The sequence below is a fragment of the Metopolophium dirhodum genome, chromosome 9 (genome assembly GCF_019925205.1).
Source record: "Metopolophium dirhodum isolate CAU chromosome 9, ASM1992520v1, whole genome shotgun sequence".
Taxonomy (NCBI): domain Eukaryota; kingdom Metazoa; phylum Arthropoda; class Insecta; order Hemiptera; family Aphididae; genus Metopolophium; species Metopolophium dirhodum.
This window is the reverse complement of record NC_083568.1, coordinates 16,867,953-16,887,122: the sequence shown is the minus strand read 5'-3', so window position 1 is coordinate 16,887,122 and position 19,170 is coordinate 16,867,953. Positions and strand designations below refer to the sequence as shown.

At 32.0% G+C, this 19,170-nt stretch overlaps 1 protein-coding gene across 2 annotated transcripts; it reads left to right on the top strand.

Annotated features, from left to right (window-relative positions):
• The first annotated feature begins 537 nt into the window (after window positions 1-537).
• On the top strand, window positions 538-9,509 carry LOC132951585 (uncharacterized). 2 transcript variants are annotated; one of them, XM_061023364.1, is made up of 4 exons: window positions 538-696; window positions 6,060-6,262; window positions 7,356-7,568; window positions 8,572-9,509. In XM_061023364.1, exons 1-4 carry the CDS (start codon window positions 677-679, stop codon window positions 9,075-9,077), a joined length of 942 nt encoding a protein of 313 aa, XP_060879347.1. In that variant the 5' UTR covers window positions 538-676; the 3' UTR covers window positions 9,078-9,509. The 2 variants fall into 2 exon arrangements, with proteins under 2 accessions (XP_060879347.1, XP_060879345.1); XM_061023362.1 differs by having other exon boundaries at window positions 7,356-7,583.
• The last annotated feature ends 9,661 nt before the right edge of the window (window positions 9,510-19,170 follow it).

Below are 19,170 nucleotides of genomic sequence, written 5' to 3'. Positions count from 1 at the left end.
TTTAAAAAAAAGCACACTCCTCTCATCCTAACTGGACACGCCACGCGACGCACCTACTACCATGCACATGCATAATAGGCACATGAAAACGCACAATACTATATCATAATACATTTAATTAAGTACGACGATAACGATATAATATTAGACGCGCGCGGTGTACCACAGCATAATATACAACAATAATATTAATAATGTGCACACGCGGTGGCGTCGTCGAGGCGGTTTTCGTGAAAGATTTTCGCCGATCGCGGGCACACAGAATATGCCTCCCCCCGCCACGGATCGACGGAACCCGTGTAATGTGCACGTCGTCCGTCGTCGGAAAACCCGTCGGCTCAAGTAGAGCGCTTTTCATCATGTTTTACGCTCTGTTACGACCGCCCCCGTCCGCTTGACACTTACCCGACCATATATTATTATGTATCCGTACACGCGCACGCGCCTTTCCGAGGCCGACTCATCTCACTTACCTACCCGCGTGCGGTCCCCTTTCCCCTCGTCCCGTCCCGTCCCCACCCCGCCGCCGGACGACGACGCCAATTCCGGTCGAATAAAACGAGCCACCGACTGCCGATCGTCGTTCAGTCGATACCGACCAACCGCCGCGGTTATTATTTTTTTGGATCAATTATTGCAATATAGGAAAACTGCACCGCCGCTTCCGTCCGCAGACATGGATACGTCGCTACTATGGTAAATCATTATTACAATAACATTATTACATAGGCAATTATCAATAGGCGTTATATAGGCACGCCTTACGACTATATGTACTTACGACTCTACGTAGGACTTTTGTTCGAAACCTGCTATTATTGAGTTCAAAAATCACACCAGACTTGTTCGATATTTCATACAGTGAGCTGTACCTGACGACCTGACGTTGTCGCGTAGGAATTATAATATACAAAAAATATTGTATAGGTACTTTAAACATTACGAGTAATATAAAGAACATACTAATATACAGCGCCGTTAAATTTATTCCTATTAGGTATTATTATACCACGAGATATTTTATTCATGTCCTCAAAATGACTTGAGTATAAAATTAAATCTTAGTTTTAATATTTGATTAGGATATCGTGAAACTATTTATAAGAAATAATAATATGTGAAACGACAATGCCAGGTTTTCAAACTTTCAACTACGACTAATAAAATAAGCGTATTTGTATTTCTATGCGGTTTCTTCTCGTCAATAAACTTTGTAGACACTTGAAAGTTATCGTGAGTACAATCCGTTGTCACCAAAAATACATATTTTGTAGGAACTTTGCAAGCATATCAAATGTATATTCTATTCGGATTTATTTGAATGTTGTGTAAGAAATACATAGAATTTTCATAAAACTCCAACTTGTAAAGACCGTTTAACTGTCTAAACAATATACAATGTCAGATTTTGGGTATGATCGCGTTTATATCTAAAATTTAGTCGATATTATGAAGACTAGCTGTTCACTAGATAATTTGAGTTACATGTTTGATGTGTTGAGATTAAATAAATAATTTTATATTAGATTGGAGATATTTGGATTGAGCATATAAATGCTGGAAAATTACGTTTATTTTATTTCTTCAAATATTCTAGGGTTTAAAGTATAAAAATTTAATAATGAGTGCCGTGTATTAATAATTAAATAAATGTTTATTATTAGATAAATAAAAACTAAGTGTTTTAGATAAATTTTGATGCGATTGTTTAACCGCAATAAAATATTATCTTAAATATGCCAGATTCTTTAACTAAGTGTTTTTTTTAATAATCAGATGATTGATACGCACAAAAATTATTTTAAGGAAGGAGATATAATAATCAAACAAAAGTTTTTATTAAAGGAATTCAGTTTGAACTATTATCGAAGAGATTACAGGAGTTCCGCTAGTAATATAAAATACCAACTATTAAAATAAATAAATATTTCTAAAAAATGTGTTTTATAATGCAATGTAATATACATTAATTAAAATAATTTCATCCCTTTCATTCTTTAAAACTATATCATGGTTTATTTTGATTTGGAAACATTTTAGACGTATTTATTATTTTTTTTTTAGAGAATTTAACAGGAAATTTACTTAAGGTTATTAAGAAATTCTTGGATGAATATTAACTATATTTTAAGGTTCTAAATTGATTGTCTATTGATGAAATATATTTATCGAGTACTGTAAGATTTTCACACGTTTCTTTCATTTAAGTTCAATAATATTATGTTATTTAATTAAACTATGATTTAACTTTATGTAACTTTCATGCAAAACAATAATATTTTATAGGTACTGGTTTCTAATTATAATGATAGTACAATAGAATCTCAACAAATCAAAACTACTGGTTTATTTGTGACCCTTGCGTCTGTGGAATAGATTTAATTTATCGAAATTCAATTGTTTAAAACATATAATTGAAAAAAAAATAAAACAATATAATATAATATTATAGTTAAAATAACATTTAAAAAATATCATCGGGAAAAGAACCATCCTGGATATTATGCAAATATTTTTTAAATTTTTCCTAACAAAATGACTAGGTATTTATTACGACGGTAATATATTTATTTATTTTTACAAAAATGACAGAAAATGGTATACCCAAATTACTCGTTATACCTACATAATATATACTTTTTGAATATCATCTATGATAATTGTTAGTCACATATTTGATTGAGACAATAATACACCGTTACTCATTTTATTTTTAAATTTTCTTTCTCCCCCAATATTTATGCAGAACGTGTATAATCGTTACAAACATAATATTTTATTTAAAATTATATTTCGTTCATACCCGACATACTAAACAACTGTAGGCATTTCGTTCGATTTAAACGGTACGTTACGGTGGTTTCGATGCGCAAACGACGAGAAGCAATAAACAAATTCCTCGAGTGCGCTGGAATGATATATTATACCTATATAATAAATTATATCGCACGATGATGTCTTCGCGAATCGAATACGTTGACTTTACTTTATATATTTTAAATTGGGTCATCCACGGAGGTTTTTTTTTTGTTGATGGACAACTGTTGTACATAATGTTATTATTAAAAATACTTAGAGCAAAAGATAATAATAAGTAATAATAATTTGAAAAAAAACAGGAAGTCCGTCACGATATCGCGTATTGTCTCGTTCCAAACCAAACACACAATTGCGCGCGTGTACATATCTGTATATTGTATATTATTATAAACTGTAGCGAAATATGTGAGACAAATTCATTAGACATGTACTCGTCTTGGCCGTTTTGATGACCGTCAGTGAAATTCATTACGCCACCAGAGTGTTGTGGAAAACGTCCTTATATTGTACTCGTTGTACTCGTAAGCCGCAGTATATTGTTACAGGTTAACTGCAGTTGTAGCGAATGTTTCCACATTTTCGGACGTATCGTCCAAGTTGTCGTCCACGGGGCACAGTACGTTTTTGGGTGGCGTGAGAGGGTCCGCTACGGGTTTTTGCCAGAAAAACGAGTGACTATAACCAGTATAACCTCAGATTATATTTTCCATAATGTAATCTATGCTAGAACTCTCGTCGTCGATTTCCACCGCCTCCGGCGTATTGGCCTAGTGAACTGTTGAGGTTCGTCTCGTCGTCGTCGTATCCATCGGAATGTCTGCGCACAGAGTCCGTGGTTCACGTGGCGAGAGACATAATGACAATTTAAATAAAAGCGTCGATTAATTAATACCAGAGACAAAAGGCGGGAAATAAACAATAACTTTGCCTCGTCACCCGAAAAAGCGCGTATACACGTGGCAAAATTAACCGTAGGTATATACACGCGCCATTATTATAATATCTTCGTCGTCGTCGTCGACTTCATTATTATTATTACCATCGTTATTATTACTTTTATACTATTATAATGTCATTATTATTATTATAATACGACTTGTTCCGCCCGTCTACCTACTTATACACTCATGCGTCGTACACGCAGCAGAGACACATCAGTTGTTGCATGCGCGAGTGCTCGAGGTAAAAGTCAACTACACAAATTAGACCATGTAAACACACAATATTTTGGCGATTCGGTGTTTAAACCCGAAAGCGATTAACATTGTTTTCAAAATAATTACAGATTTTCGACTTTCGTCGTATATAATATAATAGTAATGAGCGACCTCGCACACGCACATGCTAATATTACTATAGGTACATAATATCATCAGGGGTGACACAGAAAACATGACGTTTAAGTATGACGATTAAACGATGTTTTCACTCCTGCATATCCGGACGTGTATAATTCCTATAGGTTTAGGCGCAACGGTCTTGGGACACTTCGATACTTGGACCATAATACGCGATCCAAGTATAGGCGTGATGATCATGACGGTGATGTCCGGAAAAAATTTCCCTAAACGTCAATCCGCCGCGAGACTCCGAAATTTCCATGTACCCGCCGCGCGTATTTATAATAATTATAATATATCAACACTTTCTAATTCCAATACCCGTCGACAGTTACGCGAGTCGCATTTTTATATATTATCTAGACGGTTAAAAAAATTCACTGTCATGTAAATGATTTGTTTTCCGTGAAAATCTGTAATACCGCGGGCATTGTTATGAAAAGTGAATGCATATTTGCGCGCATATCTTAGGATTTTTTTTTTGCGTTTAAATTTTTTTTTTTATTCTTATTGAAAAGATTATAAATACTTAGATCATCATATTAATATTGTAATCGACTACTATCTAGATTATGAACACATTTTTCCCATAATAATAATATAAATGATAATCCTACGGTAAGGGATTCCTATCTACATAATATTGTAGACGTTTTCGGCATCAGTTTTTTAAACACTTAAATCAAAAAAGTAAAAATTTATAGGCAGGTTACTAAGATACAATATATAAAATATTATATTTTCGATTACGGGCGGAATACTAATATTCAGTTGAGTGATGTATTAAATCAAATGCAAATCAAAATATGTCGTTTGACATGACGTCACTGATGGATTTGTTAAAAACAATTAAAATTAAGTAAAGCTTTTACAACATCTTTTTTATCACCAACCCGAATCTTAGCTAACTCAACAATATGCCGAACAATCTCCCTTTTAATTGAACAATAATAAACGCACACCATTAACATTTTATTAATAATTTATTTTATTTTTTTGAGTTTAAAGTCTGAAAATTATTAGAACTCTAATAATTCAATATTTATAGCACACTTTTAATAAATGCTTACTTTGTTATAGGCGTTTATGAAAAGCTTCGTTTTAATTATAATCCGTGAGTTTTAGGTATAGTTACTTACTTGTTTTAAATTCTTCCTATGGAAAAAATACAATTGAAATGTTTTCTTCTTTGTGATTGTTCATTATTCGACGATTATGTTAATTGGTACGCACAATAATATATATATATATATATTATTTGTATCTATCTGCATAACTAAAACGTAAAATTCAAATATCTCAGCCGAAAAATTGAAGCGGGTCTTAAATACTGCAAAAAAAAGCGTATAAACACGGTATTCGCGCTTTGATTAAAGAGAAAAAAAACACTGACAGTTTTTTTTAATCTGACACACATGAATTGCACAAATTCCATTTATACAATATTTCAGTTTTTGAAATCCCATGTAGGTCATTCGGATTTTTTGCTCCATCATAATAATATTATTATTATATATTATTTTACGAATATAATTTTACAAATGAATGGAATTCGCACGTTTAATCTCAGACGAATGTACCGGCGATACGTGTGTATAATATATATATATATATATATATATATATTGTATTATAATATCGAGATATCGGAAACACGTCGAAAACGTAGGAAATAAATCATGGGGTAAAAAAAAACGTTCGTTACGTCCGTTGGAAATTTGTTGAATACAATTTTTTTTCACTAAAATCGGTCGAATTAATTTTACCGTATAATATGCGCAGGTACCCATATCTACCGACTTAAATGGACTCAATCCTCACTTGTATCATTACAAAGATATCTTATATTGTAATATTTTTAACACTATGGACGCTGTTATTTCTTTGTTCGCACAAAAGGTTAACGGTCTTGGGCTGCGCAGTGTGCACGGTCAGTTCGGAAGTGCTGCCGTCATCGACGTCCGAAGTTTCCGGTTTCCGGATGATGTTCAACGCGTACAGACAGTGTTCGGACCAATCGGAAATGGTCGTGTGCCTGAAAAGTCGGGCGCTCAGGATGCTGGACAGAGCCATTCACATGGAAAACATTCAAATAACCGACGGTAATCATCGGACATTGCATTTAAAATAACTATAATGTCTCAAATCGTTTAGGTGGTAAAATATGGTAAGTACCAAGGCTGGGCAAGTTAACGATTTTTTTTTAACTCGTTAAGTTAAGAGTTAACATTGAAAAATAAAGTAACTTAACTTAGTGTAAAATTAAAATTTGCTTATTTGCCAAAATAAAAAATTCCAGACACATTATATGGTGGGGATAATATACTGGGGAAATTTAAAATGATACATCAAAGCAAAAACCCATTCAAAAATTTGCATTATTCTTCGGACGAAAATTAACTTAATTTAGATACTTTTGAAATAAAATTAACTTGAAGTTAACACATTAATCTTAAAAAAAAGTAACTTATTAAGTTAAAAGTTAATTTGAAAAAAAAAGTAACGAGTTGATTAACTTAATTAAAATTAACTCAACATTTTAACTTAATTTTAACTTTTAACTCGTTGATACTCAGCCTTGGTTAGTTCGTCCTGATATATTATCGGTCGAAGCTTTTCCAATGATCAAGACAGGATAGACAGGACCCCATATAATTATTATATTCGATCGAAAATCCAAATGGTTTTCTTTCGGATTATAACAGTATACTATTACGTGGTATAGAATTAATTATTTTAGATTTTTCACTCTCAGGAAGATTACGTCTCGAGTGGTGCTAATGTTTGTTTGTACTTTGTTTCATTAATTTTACTATGCAGACGTACTAATACGATGCGTTAAGTTTACAGAACTACTGTGCACGAATTATTGTTTTCCATTTAAAAACGTAAATACCACGAATAAATGTCAGAAGCATGTATATTATTTTCTTTTCCAATGAATTTCAACTGTAAAACGTTGTTCAATTTCACGCGTGTTAAGACATTTGCGGTTTCACTTTTGTTCAAATACACGACGCGTCTGCTAATGTGGACATCGAGTTTGATTGTACTTTTATAATGTATTCAAACGATCTCATTTCGGCAAGATTAAATATAATTCAAACAAACTACGTACTTATGAATGCGACATTTGACATAATAATATTTCGAGAGAACAAAATCGAGATCGTTAATACCGTATTATTATTTTAGGCATATCTCTGGTGAAAAAGTCTGAAAACAACGGCAGATCATTGGAGGTCGACAACAGTGATGTGGCTGAAAATGTGATACCCGAGAATTCAGCCGATTTCGGTAAACAAGTGGACTCGATGTTGTACGAAAAACTGTCCAGGTTCGCCAGGTCGAGATCGCTTCAGCTGTCCATGCCACAGATGTTCGACGAAGGCAGGGACCTCGATGACGGTGTGTACTTGACTGGTAATGTAACATCAGCGTACACTACACTTTTGACATTGTCTATAGCGTGCTGAAACATAATTATTACATAATATTATAATATTTGGTTGAGTTTTGTTAAAAACCAAAAGCGTGTAGTATAATCTATACCACAGTCAATACCTACTAGTCAAAATATCGATCTTACCGCACAAATGACGTTTAGTCTTAATAATGTTATATTAATTTGAGTCCTCTGGGATTTAGACTTTTCGGGACCAGGGTGCCCTTCCTTGTGCTCATGACACATACAATTCGGTCGCGCCATATCCAAAGTCAAACAGGTTTCAACCATATTATAAGTTTGACGAGGTGTATGATCCGATTCATCAATAACATATCCGTCAAACACATGGACGAAATTTGGAGTTACACCAGAAATACAATCATTACTTCATAGTTTTTACCTGTAATTATTGTTATAGTATCTAATCGTGTTTCATGTCTATTTTTTTGATCATTCATTCGTCACTGGAAATTTCGGCCAGCTCACTGAGATTATATCGTTCCTGGTAATTACCATTACCAGATCCGAAATCTTAATTAACCCAAGTTAGCACGTGACGATAACGGTTAAAGATCTAGAAGCCTAGAAAGTCAAGTTTTAGAAAAATATTTACATTGAAAGATCGTATTTTAGAAATAAATAATATCGACTATTTGAATACAATATTTTGAAATTATAATATTACTAAAAATGTAATTTAAATGCTAAAATATATAAAAAATAATAATAGAAAATAAATTTAAAAAATATTTGTTTAAATAATATTAGATACCCCCCCATGTTGTAATCATATTATAAACATATGCATAGGCAAGACGTCCAAATTAAATTAAATGCATACCCCGTCCAACCCTTAAACATTTTTTTAAAAACTCAATATAATTTTAAAATTCGATTTTTTTTTTTAAACATTTTTCTTGTATGGCTTATGTTTCGTTCTCCGTCGATTTTCGGGGCACGCAGGCCGCAAGAAGAAAAAGGACAAGGGTGGTCAGGTGTACCTGATGATGCTCAAGGGAGGTCTGCTAGCCATGGCGTACAAGGGTCTGGCGCTGTTGGCCGGCAAGGCGCTGTTGGTGAGCAAGATCGCGCTCACGCTGGCCATTCTGGTGGCATTCAAGAAGCTGTTCAGTGGCGGCGGTGGCCACGGCGGCTCGTCCAAGACCACGTACGAGATCGTCAAGCAGCCGGTGATGACGCACTCGCATCAGTACGCCGCACCCGGCGCCGCCGACACGTTCGGCAGCTACGACAACAGCGGACCCTACGCCCGGAGCATCGCCCAGCCGGACGTCGTGCCGTACCCGCAGCTGGCCGCGTACAGGGCCCACGTAAGAGGCATCGGCGGTGGCGGCGGTGGAGGCGGCGGGGGCGGCGGTCCCATGGTGATGTCGTCCGCTGCCTCGTCGCCGTCTGCCGTGTCCGGAGGCGTGCAACACGAATCGGGTCAGAGGGACGAAGCGCTCTGAAGACCGGACCGTAAGCTCGTCGACCGATCCCATCGCGGCTGAGACCCTACCACAGCCATTCCACATATTGTCAACTTCATCACGAGAAATAATATTTTGATATTGTTTTTAGCGTAACGCCGTCCCGGGAACCTGTCTAAGACTTCGTAATTGAATACCGTTCATTACACGTTATTATCATTATTATTATTATATCATTATAAATTATTTATTTATTTATTTTATTATTGTCTTTTTTACATTATATACATTATAGTATAATAAACGTATATATTTTTTGTTTTTACATAATACTATTAATAATTATTGCTTTCCGTTCGTATATTATATTTTATTATATTATTAATAACTGATTGTGCTCAATGTTGTGTGTCGTACAATATTTTTATATTTGATTTAAGATTAAGAAGAATAAACAAATTGAATACAGAACCAACCAGTTCACGTTATTAACGCGTCCGATTTTCGAACGTCGTCGACCTGTCACTCAGTATGTTTAATATTCGTTTATTGATATATATAATATATATATTATAGATCCTCACAATATTTATTAATGTCTAAACTATAGTAAGATAAGGAAAAAAACAAACTTTTATTTAGTTATATTTTATAGCGATCAAACATATAGATGTTTGTGTGACTAAAATATGCAGTTAATCCATAAAATGTCAAACTTGATGGTGTGCCATAACGTAAGTTTACGTCAATGACGATGATAAAATAATTAACAAGTAATACTAAGTAACACGTAAGAATTGGATCGGTTCTTAAAAAAATCATCGATTATGGTTCGTGTCCGGTTCCTAAAATTTTACTTTCGGTTATCGAAACCATGGATTCCGATTCTTGTTTCAAACATTATTAAAAAAAAAGAATTAAGAATAAAATAATTAATTAATTAAACAGCACTTTATTATGAATTTTGGAGACATAAAATGATAATCGTAAATTAATATTAATTAATTTATATTACACTATTATAGAACATTTTTATTAAAAGGAACACCGACAGTTAAATAGTACCTAAATGAAAAAAAAAAAAAAATTTCTTAATTTAACTTAAAAGTTGAAGATACGTTAAAGGAGCACAAAACATAAAAAATAAGTTTTTTTTAATTTGAAAGAATGTTCCATTCTCAGAATAATGATATAGTTTTAACGTTTCTACTCACATTATTCAATGAGTTACGAGGAATTGAAAAAATACGCGTGACGTCATTGGGCCGAGATTTCTGTAATTGCCAATCTTATACGTGTAAATGTTACTCGCTTGAACGCTTCACACAATAATTTACCTACCTTTAAAGCATATTTTCTAATTTTTGATGTCCATATGTGCAGGAGTGTGTATTTTATGTATTGAAAACGTTAGTGGAACCAGAATTGTTCTAAAGTGTAAAGTTTTCTTGAAATATTTGAAATGTCTTTCATATAATAAATTGACACATTAACATATATATTAATTGTTTTTAACATTAAAATAAAACCAAACATTATATTGAATTTCTAATATTACTATCGTCTTCAACGCGAAAAATCACATATTTCTACAAAAAATGGTTGGTAAATCATTGTGTAAATAGCAACTTTAACATGCGTAAGATAGACGATTATTCCGAGCCCAGCCCAGTGACATCGCGCGATAATTCTAGATTTATCAATATCTCTTTAAATAACATTTTTAGATTCTGAGCGAAGCGATGAATGTATTGATTTTACAATGATGTGTAAATTGTGATTTTATTTTTATTTTTATTTTTGTGTCTGTCATTACCTTTTAGGACAGTAAAAGTGCTTGGATTTTCTTCAACAGTAACTTATCTGATAGGAAAGTGAATCTAGTTGGTACTTTGGGGGGTCAAAAGTAAAATTTCCCAGTAGTTTTCAAAAGCGACGTGAAAAACAAAAGAAAAATTAAGGAAAAACGGGAATTTTTACGCAAAATCTGTTTTCGAGAAAATCGATTTTGGTTTTTGGTGTAACTCTAAAACAAATGACCGTAGGGACATGAAATTTTGACTGAATGTTTGTAATTGCATTTCCTATACACCATAACATTTTCCAAATATTTTGACTTATTTTGAGCTGTTTACGGACATTGTCAGTTTTCAATTTTTTTAGTTTTTTTTTCTATAAATATCAATTAAATTTTACCTGTTGAGTAAAAAAGCTTGAACATTTAATAGAAGGCTCCTAGGTTATTACTTCAAAGGCAAATTAAAAAAATTAAAAATCCTTAGTCACAGTTTTTATTTATAAGCATTTAAAGTTCAAATTTTGACAAAATACGGAAAAATCACGAAAATTAACAAATTATTTTGAGTTGAGAATTTTTAAACATTTTTCTTTTTAAATCTAAGATTTGAAAATGTAATATAAGATTACTCATAAGTTTGTCTATCTTTATCAAAAAAAAATGTCCACAAGAAACTTAAATTACATTTTTATGAGCGCCTGAAATTTATATTTTTACAACATTTTGATATTCACTCGATTTCTCATGTAACAATTTTCTTATTTTATTATAATTAAAAAACGAATGACTGTAGATACTTGAAAATTTCACTGAATGTTTATATTAGTATTTTCAATATACCATAAAATTTTAAAAATATTTTGACTCTTTTTGAGTTGTTTACGGACATTGTCAGTTTTCAATTTTTTTAGTTTTTTTTCTATAAATATCAATAAAATTTTATTTGTTGGGTGAAAAAGCGTGAAAATGTAATATAAGGCTCCTGATATATCGTTCTAATAGCAGTTGAAAAATATTAAAAATACATAGGCACAATTTTTTTTATAAGCATTTAAAGTTCAAATTTTGACAACATTTATCAAATTTATAATTTATTAATTATTTTGTAGTTAAAAATGTATTAAATGTTTAACTTTTATGGCTAAGGATTGAAAATTTAAAACAAGGCTCCACGTAAATAGGTTATATATAAATTACTTTATTCACAATAATATCATCAAATATACTTGGTAAAATCATAGGCTGACTGACCGTTTTCGCTCAGAATCGTTTTTCTTATACAATGATATTATATCATTGAATTCAAATTTAGCACCATCCATTACAGTGACCCACTTGTAACCTACCGTACAGCAGAGCGACATCCACTTATCCACCTTTTTTAGATTAGATTTTGACGACATCGATTTTAGGTGTCCCGACTACAATGATTTGGCATTTAATAATAATTCGAAGTAATTTTTTGTTGTGTGTGTTCTTTTAAGTATTTGTTAACTTAGTTTAAAAACTAAATAATGTATTAAAAATATCTACTAATTTAACTGGAAAAAATTGTTGACCACTTAAACGAGTTTTGTGATATTATTATCTCATCCAGAGTTGCATATTAATAATGTGTTATCCAAATTTATTTTGAGTGAATTCTTTACGTAATTTTTCAACCATGTAAACCTGCACGTACAAGGATACATCGTAGTAATATGCAAAATGCCATGTTGTAGTACCCTGGTGGAATGGAAAATTGATAAATTATTAATATTTTTACTTGAAATGTTTGTAACGGATCTAATATGATTTCATGTTTTATATAAATAGGTACTAAATATTATATTATACTGTTAAATATACCTAAATCATTGTTTTATACATTATTATAATATTGCAATTTTGAAAAGTTTTATTTTTAGCCTAGTCATTACTCATTAGTGGTATAATATGACCATGTATCAGGGCCATGGCCAGGAGGTGGTCACTAGGGACACGTGCCCCCCTCCCCCCGAAATTTTTTTTTGGGCTTGTTTTACATTATATATTATATGTTTGATAAAAATTAAAAGTTAAGGCTGTCAAAGCGAACCATTTTGAAGTGGTTGGATTTCGGAAATATTGTAAATCCATCGTTATATACCTAGTGCTGTACAGTGTGACGCAGTGCGTGCACTCAGCCGTGGAATGCACTAAATGTAAGTAACGGCCGGCGTTGCTAGTTCCCGGATGGGTGACCACCCGGGATTTTTATAGCAACGTATCCTTGCCACACATACAAAAAACGTGTTTTCAACCGATCCTCCTCCTACTAACAACCTTTACAAACAATTAAAACCGCCTATGGCCTAAGTTACCGGGCTCAAGCTCAATAAAAAAAAAAAAATTATATTTATTAGTTAGGTAATATTATTACAGAATGTACATTTTATTATTAATAACAATACAAGCTGATTGAGCATCACTGAGTGAGATTGACGAGGATTCTAATTTAGAATCCACAAAACCATATTCTAAAATAGAAAAAGCTATATTAAATTATAAAAATTATAACAATTATAAAATTATTAAGCAATTTGATGAAATCAAAATCCACGGAAATCCTTATTACACATATCATTTTTTGCATGATACCACAGTGTTTTTCGTTTTTTCCGATGTACCTTGTTGTAGTTATCGATAATATTATTTTGTTTTTTTTTTTTGGTCAAAAAGTAATTTAATACAAGGTTCCTCGTGAGATTTATACACTAGTAAAGAAAAACTGAAAGTTCACCTGTACAATATACCTAGACAACATATCCACAAGTTAAGTTTACACCAGCGTGTTGACGCGTTTATTAATAATAATATCAAATAAATAACAAAACAAAAACGCTTATTCGTGTAAACTTACAAAATATAGATTATTCAATTATACATTATACATTATACATTATACATATTATACATTATACATTATGCATTATACATTAGACATTATGTATTATACACTATACATTATACATATTATACATTAGACATTATATACTTTACGGCAGTATAATAGCCATAGTTTATAATTGATCGGTATAATTATTTATTTTCTCAAACATAGGAACGGAGGGCAGCAGTATTTACCGACAATTTTCACAGCAGATCTATGACGCGAACGGTGCGATTTCGATGGTAACTTAAGTCAGTATAGTGCGTGTGACTTGGGGAAATGTTCAAACGTCGGAGTGACCTCAGAATGAACGCGTACAACGGTGGAAGTAGAAGGATTTTAGCTGATTTTCCGGCGAACAAGTTCAACCGGACAAAAACTCGGCATAAACACGCACACACGCTATATATACATTGCGGTCTATGCCGATATGGCACCGCAACAAAGCTATAGAAAAATTACTATTTAGTGATACCTAATCATCATTATGTCTAAAAAAAATATATGCAATTTATTTATCCGACTAATAATAATATATTCTACCACGAAGGTTTTTATGCGATTCCATATAGTACCCATAAATCCTTTTGATTTTTCCTCTTTTATGGACCAGCTTAAAACGAAGATAACAATGGTCATATAGCTAAAAAGTTATTGAAAATTACCTAGTTTCAGATTATAAATACGACGTAACCTATCTTATTAAGTAATAAAACACAACGTTTATATTAGTGTATCACGGAGCGTTGTATATGCAATTTTAACACAAGGCATAGATCGTTATAAAATATGTAGCAATTTAATTTATCAAAGAATGCGTTCTCTACATTGCAATATTTAAAAAAAAAACTCAAAGAAATAAAGCAACGTTATACTTAAAATATTTATCTATAATTTCAAGAACTAATTAATAGAGCTGATGTATTATTATTATACCTAACAATGTGTTTGTTTTTTTAATGTTTTAGTAGTGGGAATCACTGTAGCATACTTAAATTATATCAACTTATTTTAGAACTATTAGATTTTTAGCAATATTTATACTGGCATATTACTCACAATATACTTAGGTATGCAGTAAATATTATACTTGGTAACTTAATTTATGATGCATAGTTACAACGTAAAATATACTTGTACATTTATTATTATTACTACTATTATTATGCAGGTACATTTTTATTATTGAAATACATTGACGTACTAAAATCGTATAGTTAATTATTAGAAATTGATATTTTAGATAACGTATAAAATTTTTTGGACCAGTGCTTCTCAATCTGAAGTCTGTGGCTATATGAGGAGCCGTGAAATATTTATTCAATTTAAATTATGTTCTTTGAATGTTTATATAAAAAAAAAAAAAGATCACTGGAAAGTCACGCTATTTATAGCCATGAGATATTTTAGATTTTTATAAAACTTTCTTTTAACTATTAAATTTGATTATTTATACAAATATGACAAAACGTCTTCACTCAGAATCGTTTTTCGTATAGGTACAATGATTAATCTTTGAATTCAAATACAACACATCTATAATTACAACGCATGTTCGACAACTGCTGTACAGCAGAGTGATAACCACTTGTCCACCTTTTTTGTTAACCTAACATTGAAAACGAAACCATCAAATAACAAAATATATAATGTGCATACGACGGATATTGAACAAAAACAAAAAGTACTATATATCATATAGAAGTGGTACTATATAACATGTAACCGTCGAATCGCGGGTTACTACGCTGTACGGCGTGTCGACTGCCATTTAGAGCTGAGTGCTCAGAACGAGTCTCAAGTGGACGTAAGCAACACCGCCTGCACAGCGGCCAGCAACTCCGGTCTCGGGTGGTTATCGAAATCCGTGGTTGATTTACGATCCAGCTGCAGAGCCGTACACTGGTGTACCGTGACGATGTGGCCGTGATGGTTTCATCCAACCAGCGATCGTGCGACACCACACTGACGGCAGGGGACACGTTAGAATTGCCGACTTCGCGTCTCTATCGTCGTGGTTATCGGCAGTCGCTCTGGAGTCCAGTCTGGGTTACCCCCGGTACCCGAGGAGCAGTGGACGGTGATCTAGGGGCTGACCTGACATGGAGGACAGCCGAGGCTTGGCGACGGCGAACAGGAACGTCGAAGATTCCGATTAATTTCGGCTGGTCTTCGAGTGACGCTGCCATTTTGAATTTGAACAGTACGTGATGGTACAGCAACAGTGCCAGACGCGGGATGACGTATTTCTCTGGAAAATTACAGAGAGATCGGTGTAATTATTTTATATAATTATTGTGATTTAACTACGAATGAGTTAGAACATTCCGTTTAAGTACAATAACAATAAACACAATTCGTATCTATTTACTTTTTCTTTTTTATTGAACTATTCGACCAGGCGACTACGGCCATTAGTTGTTGTTGGGGTTATAAACTGTGGTTGGTGAGGTTGGTACGGTAAGGTGTTGTTACGGTAGGTAAGGAACCCGTGTATGTGTGACAAGGTTTTTACTACTACGAACCCGGGTGGTCACCCGTCTGGGAACTAGTAGCAGCGGGTGTTACTTACTCTCGGTCATATTGCGAGGATGGTAGAAGCCAATCCCTTATTAGAGGTTGGATTAAATATCTTTATTTACGATTTATAAGTCAGTTCTATGCATGCACAAAATATTCCATCACATTATAAATTATATTAAAAAGAATCACCTCTCTGTAATGATCATAATATCTTTTGTTTGAGGTTTTAATTTATGCAATTTAAATTAAATTAAATGAATCATTCTTATAGATTATTTATATCAAAACAACAAAAAGTAAGGATTATACAACTATTAATTGCAACGTCATTTTAATTGTTATAATATGAATATTTATATATATTAATCCATACAAAAGTGATTAACAAAATTGTTTTGCTACACATTACCTCTGCCCGTGAAAATTATATTTTATGAAACAATAATATATTATGAAGAATGATGATCTGCAATCAACGTAGAGTGAATGTTATAATTTAATTAATACCAGTGATACCATAACAGTGAACAGAGTGTAACACGGCGTTTAGTGTATGCAATATTGATACTTATTATCGGCTACAATAATTAATTATTTGTTATTCCTAAAAATGAAATTATGTTTATCATTAGTTAAGTATTTCTGCAACGTATAAATAGATGTAATGTTACATCCAATATGATGGCGGCACTTCTCTCCGGACACCGTGACTTTCCCGAAGAAAAATGCCACCTGCGGCCGGGTTCAAACCGGCGCTATAGTGTGCGTCACAACCGACACCTTAATCCGCTCGTTCACTTCATCCCCTCCCCCCTCATATAATAATTGTAAAAATGTAAAATAGACTGTTTATCGAATTCAAAATACTTAAAATATTAGTGCTGTAATTATTTGAACATGATAAATTAGTAGTAGTTATTCGATTGAGAAGAAAAGTTAGATATAGATTTCGATAAATTTTGATATTACACACGATTCGTCAATAATAACAATATTATGTTCAACTTATTTTAAAGATTAATAAAGATGGGTAAGTGGGTACCGTTCTGCGTACGATGGGTGCCTAGAAGGGTCACTGTAACGAATGTATTAAAGTTGAATTTCTATGATATAAAATCATTGCATACGAAAAACGATTCTGAGCCAAGTCAGTCTGTCAGCCTATAATATTACTAACATGTATAATATATTTTATGATATTATAGTTAGGTTAAAGTAATTGGTTTTACAATTAAATATTATAGACATTAAGAGTAGATTGAATTAATTTTTGTCAAATTGTGTGTATACAATATTAATGTTATGTACCTATATACTTTAAAATTTTAAGTGCTCACGAATAATATTTTTAAATTACAACAAAAAAACTAAAATTGTTATTTGTTGTTGATATATCTAATTTCGTCAAAATTTGAATGCTTTTTTTAAATTTAAATACTAATAAAAAAAAATTGTTCCTAAGTATATTTTTCAATTGTTATTATAAAAACTTATTAGGGAACTTGTATTACATTAAGATTTTCGACCTAATAAAAAATATTTTATTGATATTTATAGAAAAAAAATGAAAACAATTAAAATTTTTAAATGTGGTTATATAAATAGTTCAACATTAATGAAACTATTTTAAGACTATATCATACTATGTAAATATAGAAATAATGACAATAAAAATTTGGTAAAAATTTATCTACAGTTTCTGAATTACAACAAAATATGAATATCGATCGATGAGAATTCGTTAATTTACCTAAATATCCGATGTCAAACAATTTTGAAACTTGAATAAAAAAAAAAAATTGCTGTCTGATAAACTTTTTTTTTTTGTTACGTCATGTAGAAACACTTATGAGGAATCTAGTTATAGATTGAAAGAGCTCAGACATAAATAGAACATTTTTTATTTATTTCTATCTCAAAAATGAATAGTAAATATTCGTGATTTTGACGGAATTTTTCAAAATTGTCATTTCAGATGTTCATAAATATTTATTGTGGATTTAAGCTTAACATTTATTTTAATTTCCATTAACAGAAACTTATGAGGAACATTGTATTACATTTTTAAGTTTTTTGACTGAACAAAAACATTTTTTTACAGTAATTTAAAAAATATCCTGTAAAAATTGATATTTTCTTATGCTAATAAATAGCTCAAAAAAAAAAATAAAATATATTAATTAAAATGCTAATATTAACATTTGGCGTATTGTAAATTTAATGTTACTTGTACTGATATCGTAATAACCATAGATAGGTACTCGAAATAATCAAAAAATGTATATATAATATGTGAGCATATTATTCTATACGTCATCGTCATTACAACATTAATGTTTTTACGCTTTTTGAGCTATTTATAGCTATAACTATTGACTATTAAGCTATGGATCTTTGACATTTTCAATTTTTTTTTATCTTTTTTAATTATGAAATGATAAAATGTATCATATATAATATGAATATGGCTAAGGCTATGCATCTCGTCTCCGTTCAGAACCCTTTTTCGTATGGAATCATATATCATATTATCATTGGATTAAAATATAAAAAAAAATTGATTACATTGTCCTACTCAATGACATCAACCAACAAGGTAAACATAAAATCTACTATAATGTTTGAGAGAATTTTCTGTTTTATTTTTCTATTTAAAGTTATATAGTATATTATTATTTTTTTTTAATAATAATCCCACGGCAACTTAGGCCATTGGGTGATGTTTAAACTGTGGGGAGGGAACAGTAAGTGTAAACATGTTTGTGTAGTTTTGGCAGATTTTTTAGTGGGCACCCGTGGGTATTTTCCATGCCCGGGTGGGGATGGTGGCACTTCTCTCCGGACACCGTGACTTGCCCGAAGAAAAATGCCGACCGTGAACCGAGATTTGATCACGAAAA